Source organism: Cryptomeria japonica, chromosome 8 (genome assembly GCF_030272615.1).
Source record: "Cryptomeria japonica chromosome 8, Sugi_1.0, whole genome shotgun sequence".
In the NCBI taxonomy this organism is placed as follows: Eukaryota; Viridiplantae; Streptophyta; class Pinopsida; order Cupressales; family Cupressaceae; genus Cryptomeria; species Cryptomeria japonica.
Genome location: NC_081412.1, coordinates 23,504,621 through 23,525,690, shown reverse-complemented (window position 1 = coordinate 23,525,690; position 21,070 = coordinate 23,504,621). Strand labels below are relative to the sequence as shown.

At 36.2% G+C, this 21,070-nt stretch overlaps 1 protein-coding gene across 3 annotated transcripts in view; it reads right to left on the bottom strand.

Moving 5' to 3' along the window:
- Positions 1-20,129, bottom strand: part of LOC131051634 (putative D-cysteine desulfhydrase 1, mitochondrial) — a 113,715-nt gene extending 93,586 nt beyond the window's left edge. Inside the window, exons 1-5 of one of the 3 annotated variants that reach the window (XM_057986200.2) lie at positions 19,765-20,127; positions 10,102-10,167; positions 9,703-9,897; positions 9,396-9,506; positions 4,258-4,349 (exon numbers count right to left, since the gene is read on the bottom strand). In XM_057986200.2, the coding sequence (XP_057842183.2) occupies positions 4,258-4,349; positions 9,396-9,506; positions 9,703-9,897; positions 10,102-10,167; positions 19,765-20,106 (806 nt within the window). In that variant the 5' untranslated portion in view covers positions 20,107-20,127. Of the gene's footprint in view, positions 1-4,257; positions 4,350-9,395; positions 9,507-9,702; positions 9,898-10,101; positions 10,168-19,764 lie in introns of all 3 variants that reach the window. The other 2 variants (XM_057986198.2, XM_057986199.2) reach the window with 2 other exon arrangements.
- Between the last annotated feature and the right edge of the window lie 941 nt (positions 20,130-21,070).

Genomic DNA, 21,070 nt, shown 5'->3' with positions numbered 1-21,070 from the left:
GTTGATAGGAAGAGGAAGTAGATCAAAGAGGCCCCCTACTTCACCATCTTCTAGTAATTATCCTGATATCGTGGTAGAGAGCCACCCATTCTTGGACCCAATTAGTGAAGAACCTGTTATTGTGAAGAGAAGCAGGGGACCATTAGAGAGAGCATTTCAGAATGATGCTAGAGAGATTGCAGATCAATCCATTGGAAGATGTCTATATGCAAACAGTTTGTCATTTAATGTGGTACGATCACCATATTGGCAGGATATGTTGAGAAAGGTAAATGAGGCTCCACAAGGGTACACGGGGCCTGGTTATGAGAAGGTGCATAGCACCTTACTAGCAAAGGAGGTAAAAAGCATAGACAATGCATTGGCTCCTATTATAAATTCATGGAAACAAACAAGGGTGTCCATCATTTCTGATGGATGGAAGGATACCAAAAATCGGCCATTAATTAATGTAATTGCAGTGTGCCCTAAGGGGGCAATGTTTCTAAAAGTTGTGGATTGTGAGGGACAGGTGAAGGATGCACAATTTATTGCTAACATCCTTATACAATGCATTCAAGATGTGGGACCTCGAAATGTTGTCCAAGTAATAATGGAAGAATTGTAGAGCTGCAGGTATGTTGATTGAGACACAGTTTGAACACATATTTTGGACACCTTGTGTTGTCCACTCTCTCAACCTCATGCTACAAAAGATGGGCAGGAAAATGCATTGGATCAAACAAATTTATGCTAAGGCTAAAGAGATCCAAATGTTCATCACAAACCATAACATGTCACAGGCCATTTTCAGATCATTTTCACAGTTGGAGTTGCTAAAGGTAATTGAAACACTTCAATTTTTAAAATCTACATTTCACTTTGGTAATCATTTATTTTATTTTATTTTTATCATGTCTTATTTGTATTCTAATTTTTATTTTTTATTTTTGAATAGGTTGTTGAGACTTGATTTGCATCCAACACAATCGTCTTAAGGCGACTTGTGAAGATGCGGGAGCCACTTGCTAGCATGGTAATTAGTCAAAGTTGGTTCCTATGGAGGCAATCCAATACTGAAAGGGCAACAAATGTAAAGCACATGATCCTAGATGACACTTGGTGGGATCGAGTGGAATATCTTTTGAGTTTCACTGGGCCCATCATGAGTATGATCCGTTATACTGACATGGATCACCCATGTTTGGGAGAGGTATATGATGGCATTGACTCAATGATTGAGAAAATGAAAGTCATCATCAATGCAAAAGAGCAAGATCCCGAAGAAACTTTCTTCAAAGAGGTTCAGTCAATTTGTGTTGAGTGGTGGAACAAAATGACCAACCCACAACATCTTCTTGCATTTGCATTGACTCCCAGATTTTATAGTGATGAAATGCTTGCTAAGCCATCAGGGTACCACCATATAGAGATTCAGAAGTCAGTGAGGACAGAACTTACTCGACTCTTCCCCGATTCTAAAATGGAGGATTTGATGACAAGTGAGTTTGCTGATTTTGTAGTCTCCAATGGTCAAAGTGTTTCCGCTCTCCGTGACAAGTCTAAGAAGGATGCTCATGCTTGGTGGTACCTCAATGGCCATACATCACCAAACCTTCAAACTCTTGCAATCAAACTTTTATCGCAAGTAAGTTTCTTCATTTTTATTGCTCTCTAAATTTATAATTTTTACTATTTTATAATTGTTGCCCTCTCACTTTGTGTCAATTATTCAATAGGTTTCTAGTTCCTCTTCATCTGAGCAAAATTGGAGCACATACTCCTTTATCCACTCAGTGAAACGCAACCGACTGGCAGCAAGTAAGGTGGAAGAGCTAGCTTATGTGCATTCAAACTTGCGCCTTCTTACTCATAAACAAAATGAGTACAAGGATGGGAGCACAAAGTTTTGGGATGTAGATCTAGAGCGAACTGATTTGGATTTTTCAGCTGCCACACAATCTTTACTTTCTGGGGAGTCCAATAGCCAATTTGCTGCTAGTGCAAGTTGCAGTGAGGCTGCATGTGGTTCCACTACTCTACCTACATCATCTAATGTCAATGATGATGTTGATCTTGATCTTCCTAGTGACCCATATGATGCTATTGCTGATTATTAATTGTGTTATTTTATTGTTGAACCAATGAACAATGAATTCGATGTCTATCATAACATTCAAATTTTGACAAATGGATATTTTATATTAGATTAGACTTACCGTAAATTTGTAATTTTGTTATATTTATATCATATATGATAGTTCCAAGTTTTGTTTAGCATATGGATGATATGTGGGATTCTATATTTAATTTTTGTTTCTACTTATTAGACTGCATATATGTATATATTTATGATTTTTACTTTTTTTTGTACGGATGTACCCAAACGTACCCAGCCCCCCCCAAAAAAATTGTCGTACTAGCGTACCGTACCCACGTACCCGTACCCATGCCGGCAACTTAGGTAAAAGACTTATGCAGTTCCTTTTTTGTTTTCAGTCATGGTCCCAGCAAAACATTTCAGTTTGTATGGTTCACTCTTGTATGTATGTCCACTGTATAGGGCCCATTTTGTACAATACATGGGGTCAATTTTGTACATGAGTCACTTACATTCTCAATTGTATTTTTTGTAAACTTATCTCTACAGTATTGGGCTTATGATTCTGAGAATTTGAGTCTTTTCTGCTACATGATACACTTGTAAATGTTTTATTCCTTATACTTAATACAAAAAAAAATAGGAGAGTAAACATTGGCACCATTGCCTAAAAATAAATCGAGTTAGATTTAAGAGACTTGTACCCTTAGACCCCAATAAAGGCGGGAAGAGACCACAAGGTGGTCAAGACCAAGAGATTAGGCGATCTTGAAGGATTGTAGAGCAAAGAGAATGGAGAAGAAGACTACAAGAAATACCTAATGAAACCCCAACAGTACAAGTTCAAAGGCTTCGACTTCTCAATTGACAGATGGGACAGCTCCATCCCAAGTGATAAGAATTTCTTTGAAAGCAATTAACATTTTGAAGGATCCGAAATGAAGCATTCCAGGTATGATATATGGTCCCATTCATTATAAGGAATGTTAGCATGTCAGCCCTTAAAATGTTTGTGAATGCTTGGGGAATCACATTGAGAGAAGCTGTTGGTACAGAGATAGAAATGACGATTGAGAAGAGAAAGGCAGAAGACTTGAGGAATATGCCTTCTGGTGGAGCGGTGTTTGACAGACATCTCACAAACACCTTTGTTATCCTCAATTTAGAAACTGCAAATCAAAAATAGTTCTCAGAACACAGGAATAAGAAATACAAGGGTGGAAAGCACCAAGACATCCACTGCTTGAGTTTTCCATGAAACTTGACTGAGCTAGTTCAAGACAAGGTTGTTAATGATTGGATCCTGAATACTATTCTATCAATGTCTAGAAAGGTAGATTCTGCAGAGCAAATGAATGAAGGAGGAATGTGGGGAAGGAGAAGCGCTTGATGGAAGATGTTGCTGTGCAACAGGAAATCCAACTGGTCCATAGTCAGGAGGAGTTGGTATCCTTTTTCTAGGATTTCACAAAATATATTCATAACCTTGAGGTGATGCACAAGACAGGAAGGTTGATGTTGCCAGTTCTTTCACCTTCCCAGAAATGACTGTTTAAGGATTTATTGGTGCAATTAAAAGGTCCTCTGTGGAACTTTGAGTCCTGTTTTGATTGGAAGGCGCTATCTTCTATCAGAAGGAAGATGTGAATGCTGGTGTAGTTGTTGATTCCAGGGCACTGCACGAGGAGAGGGACCATCTCTACCCAGCTCTAATATGCTTGATCTGTTATACCCTGATCCAGCAGGCAATTTTTTCTTCAAATTGACTGAATTCCAGCAGCTGCAGGGGTTTTTGCTTGGCTGTCTGTACATTCTATTAGGTTTTAATCAGACTGGCCGAAGTTTGGCCTAAAACTGTGTTTTATGCCTCTATTGTTTGTAAGTTTTGGTGGGCGGCCTTTGTTGCTCTGTCCTTGTTTTGTTGTCTTGGGACAGAGATTTTTACTAGGTTTCTAATTATCTTCTTCGTGCCCTGGTGGATGTGTAGTTGATCTCCAGCTTGTTCCAGTTTTTTTATTCTCACCAATTTGAGTCCTTTTTTCATGGGGAGGGCCCTACATTATTCATGGACCTAATACTCAGATGGCAAAGAACCTAAAGTAATATGTTTTCTTATGCAAGAAAAAATTGCATTTTACTTCTTTTTAAAATAAATAAAACTGAACATTACACTCTACCATGTTCCCAATGAGTTTGAGCCACCAACTGGAATAACATATGGTTTTCTCCCATCCTTTTCTAGTCTCTCTTTCAGAAGATTACAAAGCGTCTGCATCAAGGTGATGAAATTTAAGGGAGTATATTAGTCTGATAGGAAAGATTGCATTACCATAAACAAGTAGAGGAAGAAAATGCTAATAAGCCAAACAGATATATACAGCCTCTTTAATATCATTTGTAAGACTAATCTTCATAAAGTTCATATCAAACGAAATATTGAACTATGTTCCATCAAGAAGCCATAAAGAAGTTGTGTAACTATAAACATTTTGTATCAATTCCATTTGCTTCTATTATTTTGCAATTTGTGCTTTATGATAACAGCATTCGAGCAATTTATCAAACATGTCATTCTCAAATATGTATAATCACAAATCTAAAGACCATCAAACGTTCACTCTACATTTGTTTCCACAAACATATGTCATAATCTTTTGCATAGCAAAAGTGAATGTAATAGAAATTTCTAAAAAATCAAATTCCATATGGCAAACAAGAATATTGGAATGACTTTAAGGGCCTTGTCATAAGTAATATGATCTAGGTTGTTCTACATCCATTTTTGGTGGGGAAATAGAAAGGAACTGAATTAATAATATAAATTTGTACAAGATGGATATACAAGATGGATATATGACATAAGACAACAAACAAGGATATCTTCCTACAGTTTGTGAATCAATTACGATAATGTTAGCCTAATATATTATTTTTTCTCATATGCTTTTAAATCTCTTCTACTATGAAATTGTACTAACATGCTTTCAAACAAATATTCTTTGCATGGAATCTCAATGTACAAAGAATAGAATAGGGAGAATATTGCAAGACTCGTCCTTATAAAGATTGAATTAAAATGGATAGAAATTATAGCTTCAGAGATTTACACCTGTCTCCATAAAGTATGAATTAAGACAGTGATGGTCACATCAGGGAGGATATATTGCTCCCCATGTGAAGTCTTTAGGAGAGCTGGAGAAATCAAATGTATCCTTCCTATATTCATCCTCAAGCTGCGTTGTATCTCAAGATTCTCAACCTTACAAGTAAACCTATAGAAGAAATGGGTTTATTGATTTTGAAATGCATCTCTATTATTCAAATTTATTTGAGCAGTGCAGGAATGCAACAAAGTGATCTTTCCCCATGCTTTTCAACAGCAATTTGTGTGCAGACTTTAATCTGTTGGCAGCATACCAATTGTTCTACAAATTTAAGCATCAAAAACAATATTTGATGAAGGATAGAAATTATAGCTTCAGAAATTATACATGTATCTTGATTGAATTAAAAAGGATAGAAATTATAGCTTCAGAACTTATCACCTGTATCTTGATTGAATTAAGAAGGATAGAAATTATAGCTTCAGAAATATTTGATGAAGAATAGAAATTATAGCTTCAGAAATTATCACCTGTATCTTGATTGAATTAAAAAGGACAGAAATTATAGCTTCAGAAATTTACACCTGTATCGATAAAGTATAAATTAAGAGAGTGATGGTCACATCAGGGAGGATTTATTGCCAGCCATGTGAAGTCTTTAGGGGAGCTGAAGAATCAAATGTTTCCTTCATTCATCCTCAATCTGCTTTGTATCTCAATCTTACAAGTAAACCTATAGAAGAAATGAGTTTATTGATTTTGAAATGCATCTCTATATTTAAATTTATTTGAGCAGTGCAGGAATGCAACAGAGTAATCTTTCCCAAGCTTTTCAAAAGCAATTTTTGTGCAGACTTTAATCTGTTGGCAGCATACCAATTGTTCTGCAAATTTAAGCATCAAGAACAATATTTGATCCAAATTGGATGGGGAATCTGGTGGACAATGTAATAAACTGTACAAATTTCATGATTTTAGCAGAATCGATTGACTACAAATTTACAATAATCATAACATGAAGATGATTGCACACTTGTAGCTAAATGAACCATTAATAGAGGGAAATAAGATCATACAAAAACTGTTTTAATAAAAACATTTACTTCTACATTGATACAAGAGGCATATACAGCTATCTCTAAGAAAAGATTAAGTTATTCCCCCAATGTTGTTACAAGAAGAAAACAGCAATCTCTGACAAGTGAGGTAGGGATGCCGTTCCTTGTCCTCTGCCATGCTTTACATCTCACAAGCATGTAGAAATCTCTGTGAAGACATGTTTTACTATGAAACTATTATATCCATATGTCTCTTTCGGGTGAAATACTTTACTAATACAACCAAGTGCATCAAGATATGCAAAGAGTCCACAGGAAAGATGAGGCATTTCACCTTGGGAATTCAAGAAGTCATCTCTTATGCATGGATGAGGACAAACAGGAATGGTAGATATGGACAAACCCAATTGGCGACTATACCCAGAATCAGGCCAGAATTTTAATTATTTTTCGGCCTTTTGGACTGAGTTTGGGGATTCAAACTTTGCCCAACAAGAAAGCATCGTTTCCTTCTGATGTAGGTGTTGTCACCTTGACAATGTTTTTTCAACAGGTCCGTTTTGAGCAACAGTTGCAAAGTCATTGCCCCAGAAAATTGACCTCATTTTTCAATATTCTGTTAAAAGATTGCCCTGAACTGCCACCTCGATCAAAGATTGCATTTTCTCTGCTTGTTCATTTTTTTTATTTCCTTACATGCATGTTGAATGAATGATCGAACCCTAATTTCCCATATCTTGTGCCTGTTAAAAAGTTGTAACTTTATCATGCTGAATTGTTTAAAAAATTTCTTGCATGGATATTGAATGAATGATTATATCAAACTTTAATTTACCTTATCAAACCCCAATTTACCATATCTCATACCTGTTAAATAAGTTGTAACTTTATCATGCTAGATTTTTTTCCTAGCAGCTTAAATGGACAGAATTCGACTTAAAAGTGTTAGCTAATTGTAATGTCCCCAATTTTAGCTGCTAGGCTAATAGGTGATATAAGGAGGAATTTATTAAATTAATTTCTTATAAAGTCATTAAAATAAATTAATTATTAAAAGTGACTTTATATTTAATTAAAAAGTAACTTAAGTATAAAAATTAAAAATAATTAAAAAGTCACTTAAATAATATTAAATAATAAAGTGTACCTACCCTCTTCTAGAAGGAACCTCGTGAAGGGTGATGAAAAAGGATAAATAGAAGAGGATGTTAGAGGATCAGCAGGTTGGAAATTTGGATATGATGAAATGACTGACGCGTGGCATTGGCGGAATCTCTGAGGACGTAAACCTTCAGCAGATTTGTTAGAAGGGCTGGACGAAACCCTAGTTCTTCATTTGGGAATGGGAGATATTCAGTTTTCCACATTGTGCATAACAGGTTATGGTGATTGGGAAGGACAATCAGTCCTTTCATTTGAGCTTATTGAGGTTTCATATCAGATTCGAGGTATTTACATCAGACCCTCAGACTACCTCGGTTTTACTCATTATTCATGGTGAATGCATCTTGGTTGTATTTGAGATCAGCAAACCTACCTAGGAAGACAAGGCGATGTTGTGAGGAGTTTAGTTGATGTGAGCTTGGGAGATTTGGAACATAATAACCAGATCTGAAGAAAAACTGAATTGCACCTCCATTTCCACGATTTTCCTTCTACCACTTTGCTGGTGCATCAGAAATTACATTAGATGACAGCACTATCATTGGGTTGACCAGCGATAGGGTTTGAGGGCTTGGAGGAGTCTCATATGCTGGCAACTATTATTATCAATCTGCAGATCTACAGCAGTTAGCTTTCCCAAGATTTTGTTTATTGAATATTGTTGATGCATTGATTTACACCTTGGTGGCCAGTGATTTCATCCTAGGAGCAAGGCGATTCATTTTGAAGCTGTTTGAAATTGTTTGGACTGAGATTTGGCAGCCAACACAAGTCTGAAACAATTTGCATCAGATTGACAGGAACCCTCGATTTTGCATGTAACTCTTTGTTGGAGCTTCAAACTTCCTTTTGGTGAATGGCGTACACTTGGGAAGCTAAGACGATCAGTTTGGGGTAACATTCGGGCCACTTGTTTGCAGATTACATTTAGTTTTCAGATCATCTATTGACTGCAGCAGAGACTGCACCTGTCTTGGTTCGATCTAGCATATTTGAGCCTCATTGCTAGTGGATGTTGCTTGCATCCTCATTGTCTACCTTGGGCGAGATCATATCAGGTTCTTGACATTGCAATCTCTTGTAATTTACTGTTAGTGTGCATTAAGTCTGAAGTACCATAGGTCCTCAGAAAATCTGAGACATAGTTTGGTTATCAGCCCATATGATAAAGTTGTAGTAGTACTTTGGGTTGGCATCTAATTAAGTTTAAGGATTTTGGAGGCTGCATATTGTATAATCATTTTCTGAGGTTGCATATCATTCATTTGACAAAATGACAGCAATAAGATATGTCTAATTATAAGCTCCATTTGTTTCATAATACATTTGTGGTTGTTGTCCAAACATTTATATGTTATTATACTTCTATTGTGAATGTCCTTACATGAAGAATCAACATTAGATGTCCCTGGTATCAACCTGAAACTAAGATCAGCAGACTAAACTATGACAGCCAAGTGTTTGATGAAATGTCTGAGTGGAAAGTATTAGAATTTTATATCAGAAATTAGCAGGGACATTACAGGATTGCATTTTCTCTGCTTGTTCCTTTTTTTTATTTCCTTACATGCATGTTGAATGAATGATCGAACCCTGATTTCCCATATCTTGTGCCTGTTAAAAAGTTGTAACTTTATCATGCTGAATTGTTTAAAAACTTTCTTGCATGGATATTGAATGAATGATTTTATCGAACTTTAATTTACCTTATCAAACCCCAATTTACCATATCTCATACCTGTTAAATAAGTTGTAACTTTATCATGCTAGATTTTTTTTCTTGGCAGCTTAAATGGACAGAATTCGACTTAAAAGTGTTAGCTAATGATACACCCAAAGCTACCATGGAATAACAGAATCAAACACATTTGTAAATGAATGAATAATATATGTAGCTGTCTTTCACTTATCGTTGATTCTCAAATACCTTCAGAAATTAATACTCTAACAAAACACCAAAGTTCATATCAGGACAGGATAAGAACTTACAACACTTCCAATTCGTCCATACTCCTCCTTGGAGATAAGTTCTATGTTTGCACCAACCATTCGCTCAACAAGAAGATTTCCAATCAACCCAGGATCTTCATCCACTTCAGCCTGAAATTACTTAGACAACACCAGAATATGTTTTTACTTTTTATGCATAAAAATTGGCATACATTGACACATGAAATTTCATGGACAACAGATTGTTTTCAGTAATGCCGGAAAAGTAAACAATAATGAATGTAACTATAGTGGGATGAAAATTTGAAGAAAACAAAGACTACAAAAGAACAGTTAGTATAGAAACCCTGGTAGTTCGCAATATAAGATAGCAGTCAAGATTCAAGTATCGAGCTGCCACTGCAGTAGCTCGGCAGTGATTACTTTGAATGCCCCCTATTGTAATAATGCAATCTGCACCTTTTTCCTTCGCATCTGCCATCAAAAATTCGAGCTTCCGCACCTTGTTCCCACTAAGTTGCATGCCTGATAAGTCATCCCGCTGCAGAACCCAAATTAGTGTTCTTTTTCAAGTATACGAGTTTTTGTGCAAATGAGAGAAGGAATCTTAAATATGAAAAAACTTTATGAATACGAAGTTTAAGAACCCAACAAATTGTACAAAGGTGGAAAATTATAAGTAGGCAACAATAGATACCAAAGAAAAAGAATGAGAAAATTTGCAGGTTTCAAACTCTACTATTACCTTTATCCAGACTTCAGTATTTGTTGGTAAATCTGGAAGGTCCCATCGATGAATTGGTGTAGGAAGCTGGTAAAATTTAAAAACTAAATAATTATATACGCCATAGCAATATACACCAAATTTTATGCACTGTTACACAATCTGCATTCCCATGACAAAATTACACGAAAAGAAACTTATGATAGAAACAGATACTGACAGAGAAATGTGACTCTTTAAGCAATCCGGTTTACTTATGTAAAGTCTTTCAAATAAAATATATTATTTATAATATAATATTCCATATTCAACACATACAATCAAAGGTATGTACAGATGGATTAGCTATAACGCAGTATGTGTAAAGTGAAAATGCTCGTTTTCCTCAGAATTCAATAAAGTGCATTTCTATTAGTAAATAGTAGATCCCGTCAAAAAGCCCAATCTTTCTGTCAGGTCCTGTTGATCGGTTTTGTGAACAATTGTCATTTTAAAGTATGGATAACTTTTTTTCTTAGAGGAGACTAACAAATCAGATGTATGCAAGGCCTTTTAGGTACTATTTCCCCACACCTGCATACCACATGGAAACCAGAAACTCCTATCCATAAGGTTAGTGCACAATGGATCATGTTTGGTAAAAGAAAGTACATAAAAAATTCTCATAAAATATTAGGGTGAGATTGGACTGCAACCATTATAAATCTAGCACAAATATCGACGATATGTGCTATTTGATGTTCACCTTCAAAATCCTGTTGGCTCTTAGATTTGCAAATCTAAGGCTTCAAAAAACGTTGCCTTATCCATCTTACACAATATAGCATCACACTTCTTTTTTGCTTGCATCTTGATGCCATATTTAAGGACGAAGCAGTACATTACCTTAGTGTGAGATAACTCAAAAATAACATGAAAGTAGCTATAGAGAAAACTCAAATAACCAACATAAGCCCATCAATGACAGGTTGAAACTCATACATCCAATTAGATCATGCCATGTCCCCTTTCTAGGAGACAGGCAGATGAGCGTGGTTGGCTTACTATCTGGGTTCCCGTAGGTCAACAGAGTGGTTAGGGGATCCATCTAGGGGTCATGGAGCTTTGCAGGGGCTTTCTGAGCAATTTGTGATAGTTTTCTAGATTTTCGGAGGGGTCCTTATTTTTTTAGGGGTTGACTGGGAGTTGACCAAGTTGCGTCAGAGGAACTCCAAGATCATTTTGGGAACTTTGGTGGCAGTTCCTACTTTTTAGGAGGATCCCTACTTTTTAGGAGGAGACTGCCAGTTGCACTGCCACATCCAGTCATCATCCTTGGACTGGTGATAGCATTCAGTTTTCAGTTTGGGGGAGGCCAAGTGTTGGAATTTTAATAAAATTAAAAGTTGACTTTAATATTTAATAAAAATGGAGTTAAGTGATTAAAATATCACTTTATAATAATGTAATGAAGCATCATAAAAGACCCCATGGCATGCCTCCCTAAATAGATATGTTTGTTTGAAAAGGGGCCACTTTATTAATGATGAATAAGACCCTTATTGAATCGAACTTCTCTAATAGAGGAGATTTTATTAATAAAATGCAAGTTATGACTTTATAAAGTTGAGTTATAAAGTAACTTTATAATATTTCATTATAAAGTTAATTGCAAGTTATTAGTAAGGAAATATGTAATAAAGTTCAATTATAATAATTCCTAGACTTGAACACCACCAGTTTTGGAGGGGAAAGCAAATTTAATGAAAATTAAAATGTGGCACTGAGTTTCAAAAGTATTTTAATAAAAGATTATAAAGTGTTTTAAAATAAAGCATGGAAACCCTAAAAGGTACATTTAGGGTTGGAGGCAAATAAAGTGACTTGTCGTGCATCCTTTGGGGATTCATTCTTCATTTTTTACATCAGCTATTTGGAATTTGAGCTTTGCAAATGGATTTCAGCAGCAGACAAGCCTCCATGGAACGAAAACTCCTTGGGAATCAATGAATTGTACATCCACCTAGTTCATAATTGCAGGAAATTCATGCAGGATTCCTGTTTGTGCTTCAATTGAGAGTTATACCAGCATATTCAGAATATTATCAGCAGATTCAGACTTTGTATTGCAGATTTAGGAAGATTTGGAGACCCCCAAAGGCGGCCATACCATTTCTTGTGCCAACTGTACTTGCTCCTTGTTGGCCATACCACTTGCAGCCCTCTGGCTTCTCCATTTGGGCCATACAATTCAATGGAAGGCTGAGAATTGTTATCATCTTCATTGTCAACACTTTCCTACAGGGGTTTGATACATTCTACAAGCTGCAGATGTCAATTGGGGTCTAGATCAAGGATCCTTTGTGGGAAATTCAGAAAATTCAATAATTTGGCCTAGAAGCTAGGCACATTTCTTAGCAATTTCAGTATATTTGTTTTTAGTAATTATTGTTGAGACAAATAAAGCTCATTAGAGCCATTTCCAGCTTCTGGGTTCTCTTAGATTGTATTCTGCACCAAATTTTTAAATAAAGCTTTCCCCAATTTGGGCGTTGGACACCCGGTATGCCATTTTACTGTCGTGGTGGATTGGAATTCTTAATTTTGAAAATTATTCTTCTATTGTTCTTAAAATCAGAATTCTGAAATTAAAAAAATCAGTCAATTGTATTCTTGCATTTTGCTTTCCCAGCATTGGTTTACTGGCATTTGATCATGAATAAACACTATGCAAACTACTGAAAACAAACCCAAACAAAAACCCTCAGCAAAACAATCATAAAACATAATTACAGCAAGTTGGAAACAAGAAAAAATTCAGTTCACACTGGTTAGGGATCTTTCAAATCAAAGGAATTCTACCAGCAAACACCTTGTGCATCACCATATAACCACTCATCCTAGGTTCACAAATCTAATTATCAGAGAAACAAATCTGATACCTCATTTCACCAAATTTAATATGTGATCAATAATTTCATTCTGATTGTCTGCTTCTGCTTGACTAAAGCTTTTGTTATTTTGTCTATCGTGGATAGATATCCTACCAGGTTCTTGGTCTATCATAGCTTCAGCCTGAATAGTAAGAGAAGAGATGTGTAGAACTTATTGTCCTGTTATATTATATTTCTACTCAGGGATAGTCAAATTCTTGGGCATATATCTATTTCTCCATTTTTTGTCCAATAGATGAAGTTTGGTACATATTCTAGACAGTTTTCCAGTACATTCACCTGCAATGGGGAATCTTTTAACTGGGGTATTCCTTCCTTTATTTTCACAACCTTATATCTTGACCATATTTGGCCATTAATTTTACAATTATCTCATAATAAAAAGAACTCACATCAACATCTGACAAAACAATTTTCAAGTTATTAATTAAGAAGACGAGATACACTCATTGGAGATGATGAATTCTTCCCAAGGGAGTGAAATATTAATTGCCTTAAATCATTTAGATTATAACAACAAGACTAAAACCCCCAAGAATCCAAAAGAAGAATTCAGCAAAACTAAATTGCAAGAATGCATAAGAAAATGAAAGCTATACCACATAAAAGGGTATGTCAAAAACTTTTCGATAACACACAGCATGACTAAGTGAAAGTGCATGAAAATAAGCATTTAGATTTTGTACTTTCTTAAACTTTCTGCATCAGCACATACATTTGTAACATATATTAATACCCATCAATTCTAGCCAGTCCTTAGTGCAACCTCGCTCTCTTTTTGGACCGGCATATGGCAAGAAAGGAGTTTGGATGATTCGTGTCATAATTAACTGAAAATACTAATGTAGTTGTCAGAAAAATCTATGGTATCGGCACCATTAAAAAATCTCAATTAATGCAGAAAATTCCCATGTCTATATTTCATTCAAAATTCTCTCATCTGGATTGCACCAACTTTAGGAAGAAGAAGCTTGTTTTGGCAATTTGAGACAGCAAGTACTTCTAACAGCAGCACATGGTATCAGCATAAATTCAACATCCTAAGAAACTGAATTACCATGCATTAAATTCTCTAACTACAGATTTCACCATATGATTTGTTCTAACAAGAGAGAAGGGTATGTCATTCTTGCCTGCATCTTATGCTTTGCCCTTATAAATAGCAATCTATTTATTGCTATAGCAGTCTTCTTGGGTTCTGCACTGAAATTATAGTTAGACGCTGTACTCTCTCGCACTTCAATTATCAGTGTATACTTTCAGTGAAGGTCTTTAAACCAGCCTGCAAACGCATTGCTCATTTCTACCTCTGAGTTAGACCAATGCACATTCTGCTCATGTGCATACACACATACCTGCAAGTGAGCCTGAACTTACCTATACATATGTGCAAGAGCTACAAGTCAAACTACAGGTGCTTATTAATCTCTACCTACAGGTATGGTGCAGGAGCACCTTGTCAACAGTCATGTCATGAGTAATTTCATAAGGTTTTTGAGTCTATGATTGTCTTTAAGGTCATTTGGATGTAATTCAAGGCATGATGAGTCATTTTGTAAGGCAATGTCACTCATTTGTAACAAGCTGCTAAAGTTGAGTATTTGAGTTCTAATTGGGTCTAGGAGGTCAAATTATGCAAATATGCCCATGGAAGGGTAAAGAGGATGTAAAAGGGATGTAATTCAGTTGTAACTGTCTAAAAAAAGGATTGTAAGGACTATAAATAGGCTTGTTTGGTCGAATTTGAGTATAGTGACAAGGTTGGAGGAAGGCATTGTAAGTGGAGTAACTTTATACCTCTGCCTGTCACCCAATCTGCAGGTTGAAGGTGATAGTCATGGTGTTTGGCACCAATTTGAATGTAATTTATCATGGATGGATGAAATGGTGTGCAAGGGAGGAAGTCTACACCATGAAGATCAAATATTTGTAATGGTTTTGGAAGAAGTAATGGAGATGTACTCTGTTTTGTGTAACCTTTAACTGTTATCTTGCTGACAGTCAAGTGGATTCCCTGTTTTAATGGATGTTTACATGTTTTATTGGATTGAATGGAGTATTAAACCTATTTGGAATGATATTATATTGAATGAACTTTGTTTTGAATGCAATCAGAGCATTGGTTGTGGATTATAATGTAAGTTTGAATGGTTTTTCTCAAAACTGTCTTAAAACCTTGTTGACAGGATTGCAGAAAAGGGTTTGTTAATATCTCACAATGTAACAGTCCAAAAATTGCAATATTCTGGATTTTAGCAGTGGATTGAATGTACTTTGACATGGTTTTGGTTTGAGATCGAATGGTTTTGTATTTTGGGAGAAATTTGATACCCTAGGCGGACTGGGCATGCACATTTCTTGGTTTTTTTTTGTAACAGTCAAAACAGTCTCAGTGCAGAGACCATAACTTTTAATTTAACCGTTGGATCTTAATGATTTTTGGATATGTTGTTTAAAACCTAGTTCTCTGCATTCTCACCGAAGCGATTGGCCAAATGATATCTGAAATGGAAGTTGTGAGAAACAGAGTGCAGTACTGTCAATACTGTCATCAGTATGACAGTCATATGAAAAGGAACTGTTGATTTGTCTTGGATGGATTAAGTGAAAGTTGATATTGAGTAAGTTGGATAAGATTTGGAGTTTAATCTTGTTAGATGCCTCAAACTCATTGAGTTGATTATTGTTTTGGGTCATTGAGCACCCTAGAATTAGAACTCCTTGGTTGATTTGGGGTTCTTGGTTGGTTTTCCACGATGCTCTGCATCAAATTGGTATCAGAGCCCAGCAAAAGATCTGGGCTATGAAAGTTTTTTTGTGTTGTGTTTGGTTGCAGGTGTGGATCCACCTAACTGCAGAGGAACAGGTTGAGGAGAGAACCTAGTTGTTGGTTGCCAAGAGACTAGGGAGAGAGGAGAAAGAGACTCCTAGGTGAGGCAAAGAAAGTGTGAGATTGTGTGTGTGCAGTAGGAAAGGTGGATGCCTGAGGAACACCTTGCGTTGCAGCCATTGGATACTCCATGGATGGGAGTAGTTGAGAGGTTGGACAGTTTGTGTCCTTTTGGAGATGTTGATTGTAGCAGAGGCATGAGAATGGTGAAAAGATGAAGAGGCAAAGATGAAGGTGAAGACAAAGATCAGGTTTCAGTCCAAGACACTAAATTTTTTTTTTTCTTGCAGGTTGTGATTCTCTATGTTTCCAAGAGACCTGGAAAGCTTTTAAGGTCGGCAGTATGGTGCAAGAGCACCTTGTCAACAGTCATGTCATGAGTAATTTCATAAGGTTTTGAGTCTATGATTGTCTTTAAGGTCATTTGGATGTAATTCAAGGCATGATGAATCATTTTGTAAGGCAATGTCACTCATTTGTATTAAGTTGCTAAAGTTGAGTATTTGAGTTCTAATTGGGTCTAGGAGGTCAAATTATGCAAATATGCCCATGGAAGGGTAAAGAGGATGTAAAAGGGATGTAATTCAGTTGTAACTGTCAAAAAAAAGGATTGTAAAGACTATAAATAGCCTTGTTTGGTCAAATTTGAGTATGGTGACAAGGTTGGAGGAAGGCATTGTAAGTGGAGTAACTTTATACCTCTGCCTGTCACCCAATCTGCAGGTTGAAGGTGACAGTCATGGTGTTTGGCACCAATTTGAATGCAATTTCTCATGGATGGATGAAATGGTGTGCAAGGGAGGAAGTCTACACCATGAAGATCAAATATTTGTAATGGTTTTTGGTTTTAATGGTACCAAAAGAAGTCTTCTACCTGTACTACTGCCTGCAAGGGTTCAACATGAAGCTTCCATATTGACACAAAGGAGGACAGAGAAGATCCCCTAAGCTTGTGTAGCCCAGTAAGAAACATCAAACATTAAGGTAGTAATTATGAACTTATGACCCATCAGAAGATAAACTTCAAGGTTGGAATAGTATAAAAGGTGATGATGTTGGCACATCCAAAAAAGCTCGAATCAGTGGTTTGTCATTTCAAACTTTTGATTCGCAGCAGCATAGGTGCATGTAAGAGAACAAAACTCTTTTTTGTATAGTCTATAAGAGTGGAGAGGAAGAGCAGATATGCAAACCATGGGCAGGAATAACTTGGTTGATGTAAATCCAGGAGCACCTCTCAAAGACAAAGGACAGATGGAAAGAAGGAAAACAGTGATAGGAAGAATATAAACAAGCTTGGTCATGAATTGGACACTAATTTCACTAAGACTGTGGAGGGCATCGTAAAAATCTTGACCTGGAACTTTGACTCCATAAACTAAAAATATGAAGCAGTACACTGATCTGCAACAAGATGAATCAGCAAACTGCGAGGATAGGATGGAAGAAGCATGATAAGAATTTGAATTGTGATGATAGCTAGCAAAGTTGCACAGTTTTGAACCACTACAAGAGATGACCATGGAATGGAAGAGAACCCATACCACACTGGACCAAAAACTTCAGAAGTTGGCAAGTTAATTGGCACGTTACCTGTAAATTCATTGCCCTTTATATAGGTTCAGCAACTTAAGAACTGGTTCCAAGTTGTCTTTCATAATTTTTTTTTTTTTTGATCAGTAATTGGCCGAAGCCTGAATAGCTTTTGACTGGAGCTATGAACCAGTGGGGACACAGTAAGGGGCCCCATCCCCATTACATATCTTTGAATTATTATTATTATTATTATGTTTGATTAGATTGACCCCAAGACCTTCCCCATCCTATGGAAGGCCAAGAGTCACAGTTTAGAATTCCACTTCAGATGTCCCTATTGGGAATTGAACTTGGGTCTCCACAGTGAGAACCCAGTGTTTTAACCAGTTAAGCTCAACCCCTTGGACAGTTGTCTTTCATAATTTAATTGAACAAACATTCATAGTTTTATGGTTTCAATTTACTAAAGAGATACATATCATATTTTGTAAACTGAGAAAAGCTTCTTTTAATGGAGAATAAAATTTTCTTCGGCACCTCCTTTCACTCAAATTATACTCTCCAAACACCCAACAAGGAAAAAAAATGGTTATTATTGCAAACTTTACTATATAATATTAGGATCAGTTGCATTGTAATGGTAAATTGAGGCATTCGTAATAGCATGTACATCACTGCAATAAGATGACACATAACTCTACGGAGTATGTGGTGACGTTGTGGAGTAATGACTCATGGGATATATTCAAGCCTGCCGTGTTCACAAATCTTGAGAATGCGATCCCCGTCCAAGCTTTAAAATCCTCAAACGGACGACAAAATAATTTTTTTTGCACAATAACAGATATCCACAACATCATGTGACATCACAATCTCATTGACACAGAAACTCTTTACAGACAACTATTGGATGCTATTAGAATCAGGGGCTGTAACTGTACTCCATTGTAACATGTCAGTAACTCGGTAACATAAAGATGATTGGATCTTCCTCAGAAACACTTTTTAAAAATCCTCCTTTGTTGCATTTGGGTAAGACATATATTTGGGTCTTCCTAAAACCCATAAGTTCAAAAAATTCTACTGCATTTCAATCACATTAGAGCAACTGGCATGTACACAAGAGAATACTTTGTTACTAGACAAATATCATCAACTGCAAAATGAACATCACACCTACTCATTCAACATAACTGGTTTCAAAAATAATATCAAGCTTACAAAGTTAAGAACCAACTCAGATAAGCTACATAGTAAAACTGGTAAATGGACCTTCCGAAGACACCTTGGGGACAATGAATTTCTCGGATTTATAAAATGAGTAAAGTAGAAGACAAAATACATATCTTCCAATATGAATGCCATATAACAACATCGGGCACTATTACACAATGTTTGCAATCATTAACTAGTTCATGAAATCTAAAACAAGACAGGCAAACAAGGATTGGAGAGTTTATTCTAAAACTAAACAGTAAGAGAAACAATCTTCTAAATAAGTAAACACAATTCAATAGGTAATATAGACCACATTGGCCTAAAGACAATAAAATTCATCTCTTTGGACATTAAGTTTACACAGTCCATGTTATTATGCTTGAAGGCTTCTGAATTTAGCTGTGTTTATCTTTTTGAATCGACGTTTCAGATCATATTCTATGATCCATAATTAGGATAGTGAACTAAAGAACAGAAAAAGACAGGTTAATAATGATGGATCATAAAACGTTGATTCAAAAAGATAAATACTGTTCGATCCAGAAGCCTTCAAACATATTTCATCTCATTTTGTAAATGGGATTGGATCTTTTTAGTTATTATCTAATTGCATAGCGGGCTCTTTCAGAAATGCTCCAGTATGTATGATGAAATCAGTTTGTTATTGTACCTGAATCTAACAAAGAAATACGCACATCCTATGATATCATTATGTCGTTAAAATAGAAACTCCTAGCAAACACCTACTGCGTGTCGTTAAAATGAGAGGCTAAAACTGTAGCCGCTGTAGCATTTGGGCCTTCCTTAGAAACTGCCTTTAAATTTATTATTAGGAATCCGTTTGTTTTTTTTCAAATGACACCCCGTTGTAACATTTGGGTTAGACAAACATAATTGGGTTTTCCTAGAAACTGTTTTTAAAATTAAAACACAATTGCGAATATAGACAATTGGTTTTTTCCGTGAAACTGTGGAATGATATAAGTGGTCATAAGAACTCCCAGAATAATCAGTTCACAGAGTGAACAGTACAAGAACAGAATTATGCTGACAAACTAAAATTAGAGCATTAACTATTCCCTCCTTCGATACAGAAAAATGACTTACATGTCCAAGGGCATAGTAATGGGAGGGAATAGGACCAAGTTGGGTTGCCCAAGAAGGTGGTGTATATTTACATAAACTCAGAAAGAGCCCTCTCCCTTCTGGCAGTCCGTCCATTTTACTTGAACTTGTTTGCACCCCCCTCCTGGCCCGAGTCTTCACCTCCAGTTTTTTACGACTTAAAGCTGGAATGCCAAAACCGAACTTTTTGTGAGATAGATTCAATGCGCCAGTAACCCAAATATTATGTGAAATGGTTGAAATAGTGCCCATATGCCTCCCGTTCATCAGAGGATAGGAGCAAAATCCTAGGATGTACTTCGTATAAAAGGGATCTTTTGCCATATATTTTAATTATAAAACAATATGTACGTTGGTATCTAGAGCTGGAAGTAAGGACGTACTGAATAAAATAGAATAGGAAAAATTTAACAGTTTTATGGGATAGTAGGCTGACTTTTTCTTTTCTTTTTCAGTGTGAGATACGTTGAAATATTTATTTGCAGTTTATTAAATTAATTAATAAAAAATACAATCTTTAGTTTCTAAGGGTGGAATTATATCTAGCATTTTTTAATTGAAGGATAATTTATAGTAATAATAAGGGTGGAGGTAGCGTAGTTGGTTTGCTCTCCCTTGGTTCTAGGTTCAACTCTGAGGCCTTGTACTTACCCGATGGGTTTAGCAAGTAGGCTGTTGGGCACATCCCCAAGGACTAGTCTCGCCTCAGCTCACCCCAAATAAGCGTTGGGTTGGGTTGTGGGGATACCCTGTGGCAACAAAAAATAAAAGAAAATAAGGGTGGATTGTAATAATTTGATTTTCACAAGGGCAATCTTTTGGTGAAATGATTGGACTTCTTGTATCTAGTGTCAACAATCAAGGTTCAAACCTTGCAAGGTTACTCTCTACTATATTAAAAATTGAAATTTCTTACCCTAGATTTTAAGACACATCCTCTAAAAGAATGGCTTGCAACCAAAAAAGCACAAAAGGCTTCTGGCAAGGAGCGGGAGGAGCAAGGAAAGCTCGATAGTAGGGCTATGATAGCCACATTGGACAATTGAGGCATGAATATCGCCTAGATTTCAAACAATGGCGAAATTGCAGAGGTTGGCAAGCTTAACAAGAGTGGGGACCAAGGAAGCGACTTGAGGAGTGCACAAACAATGATGGATATCAATTTTAGAATGATCAATCACTTTCAGTAGGAGCCATCAAAATTCTTCTCAATTGGAAATAAGTGCACTTATGTCGCATTAACAATGATGCCCTCAAATCTAAAATAACTAGGTTTAGGTAAAATGTT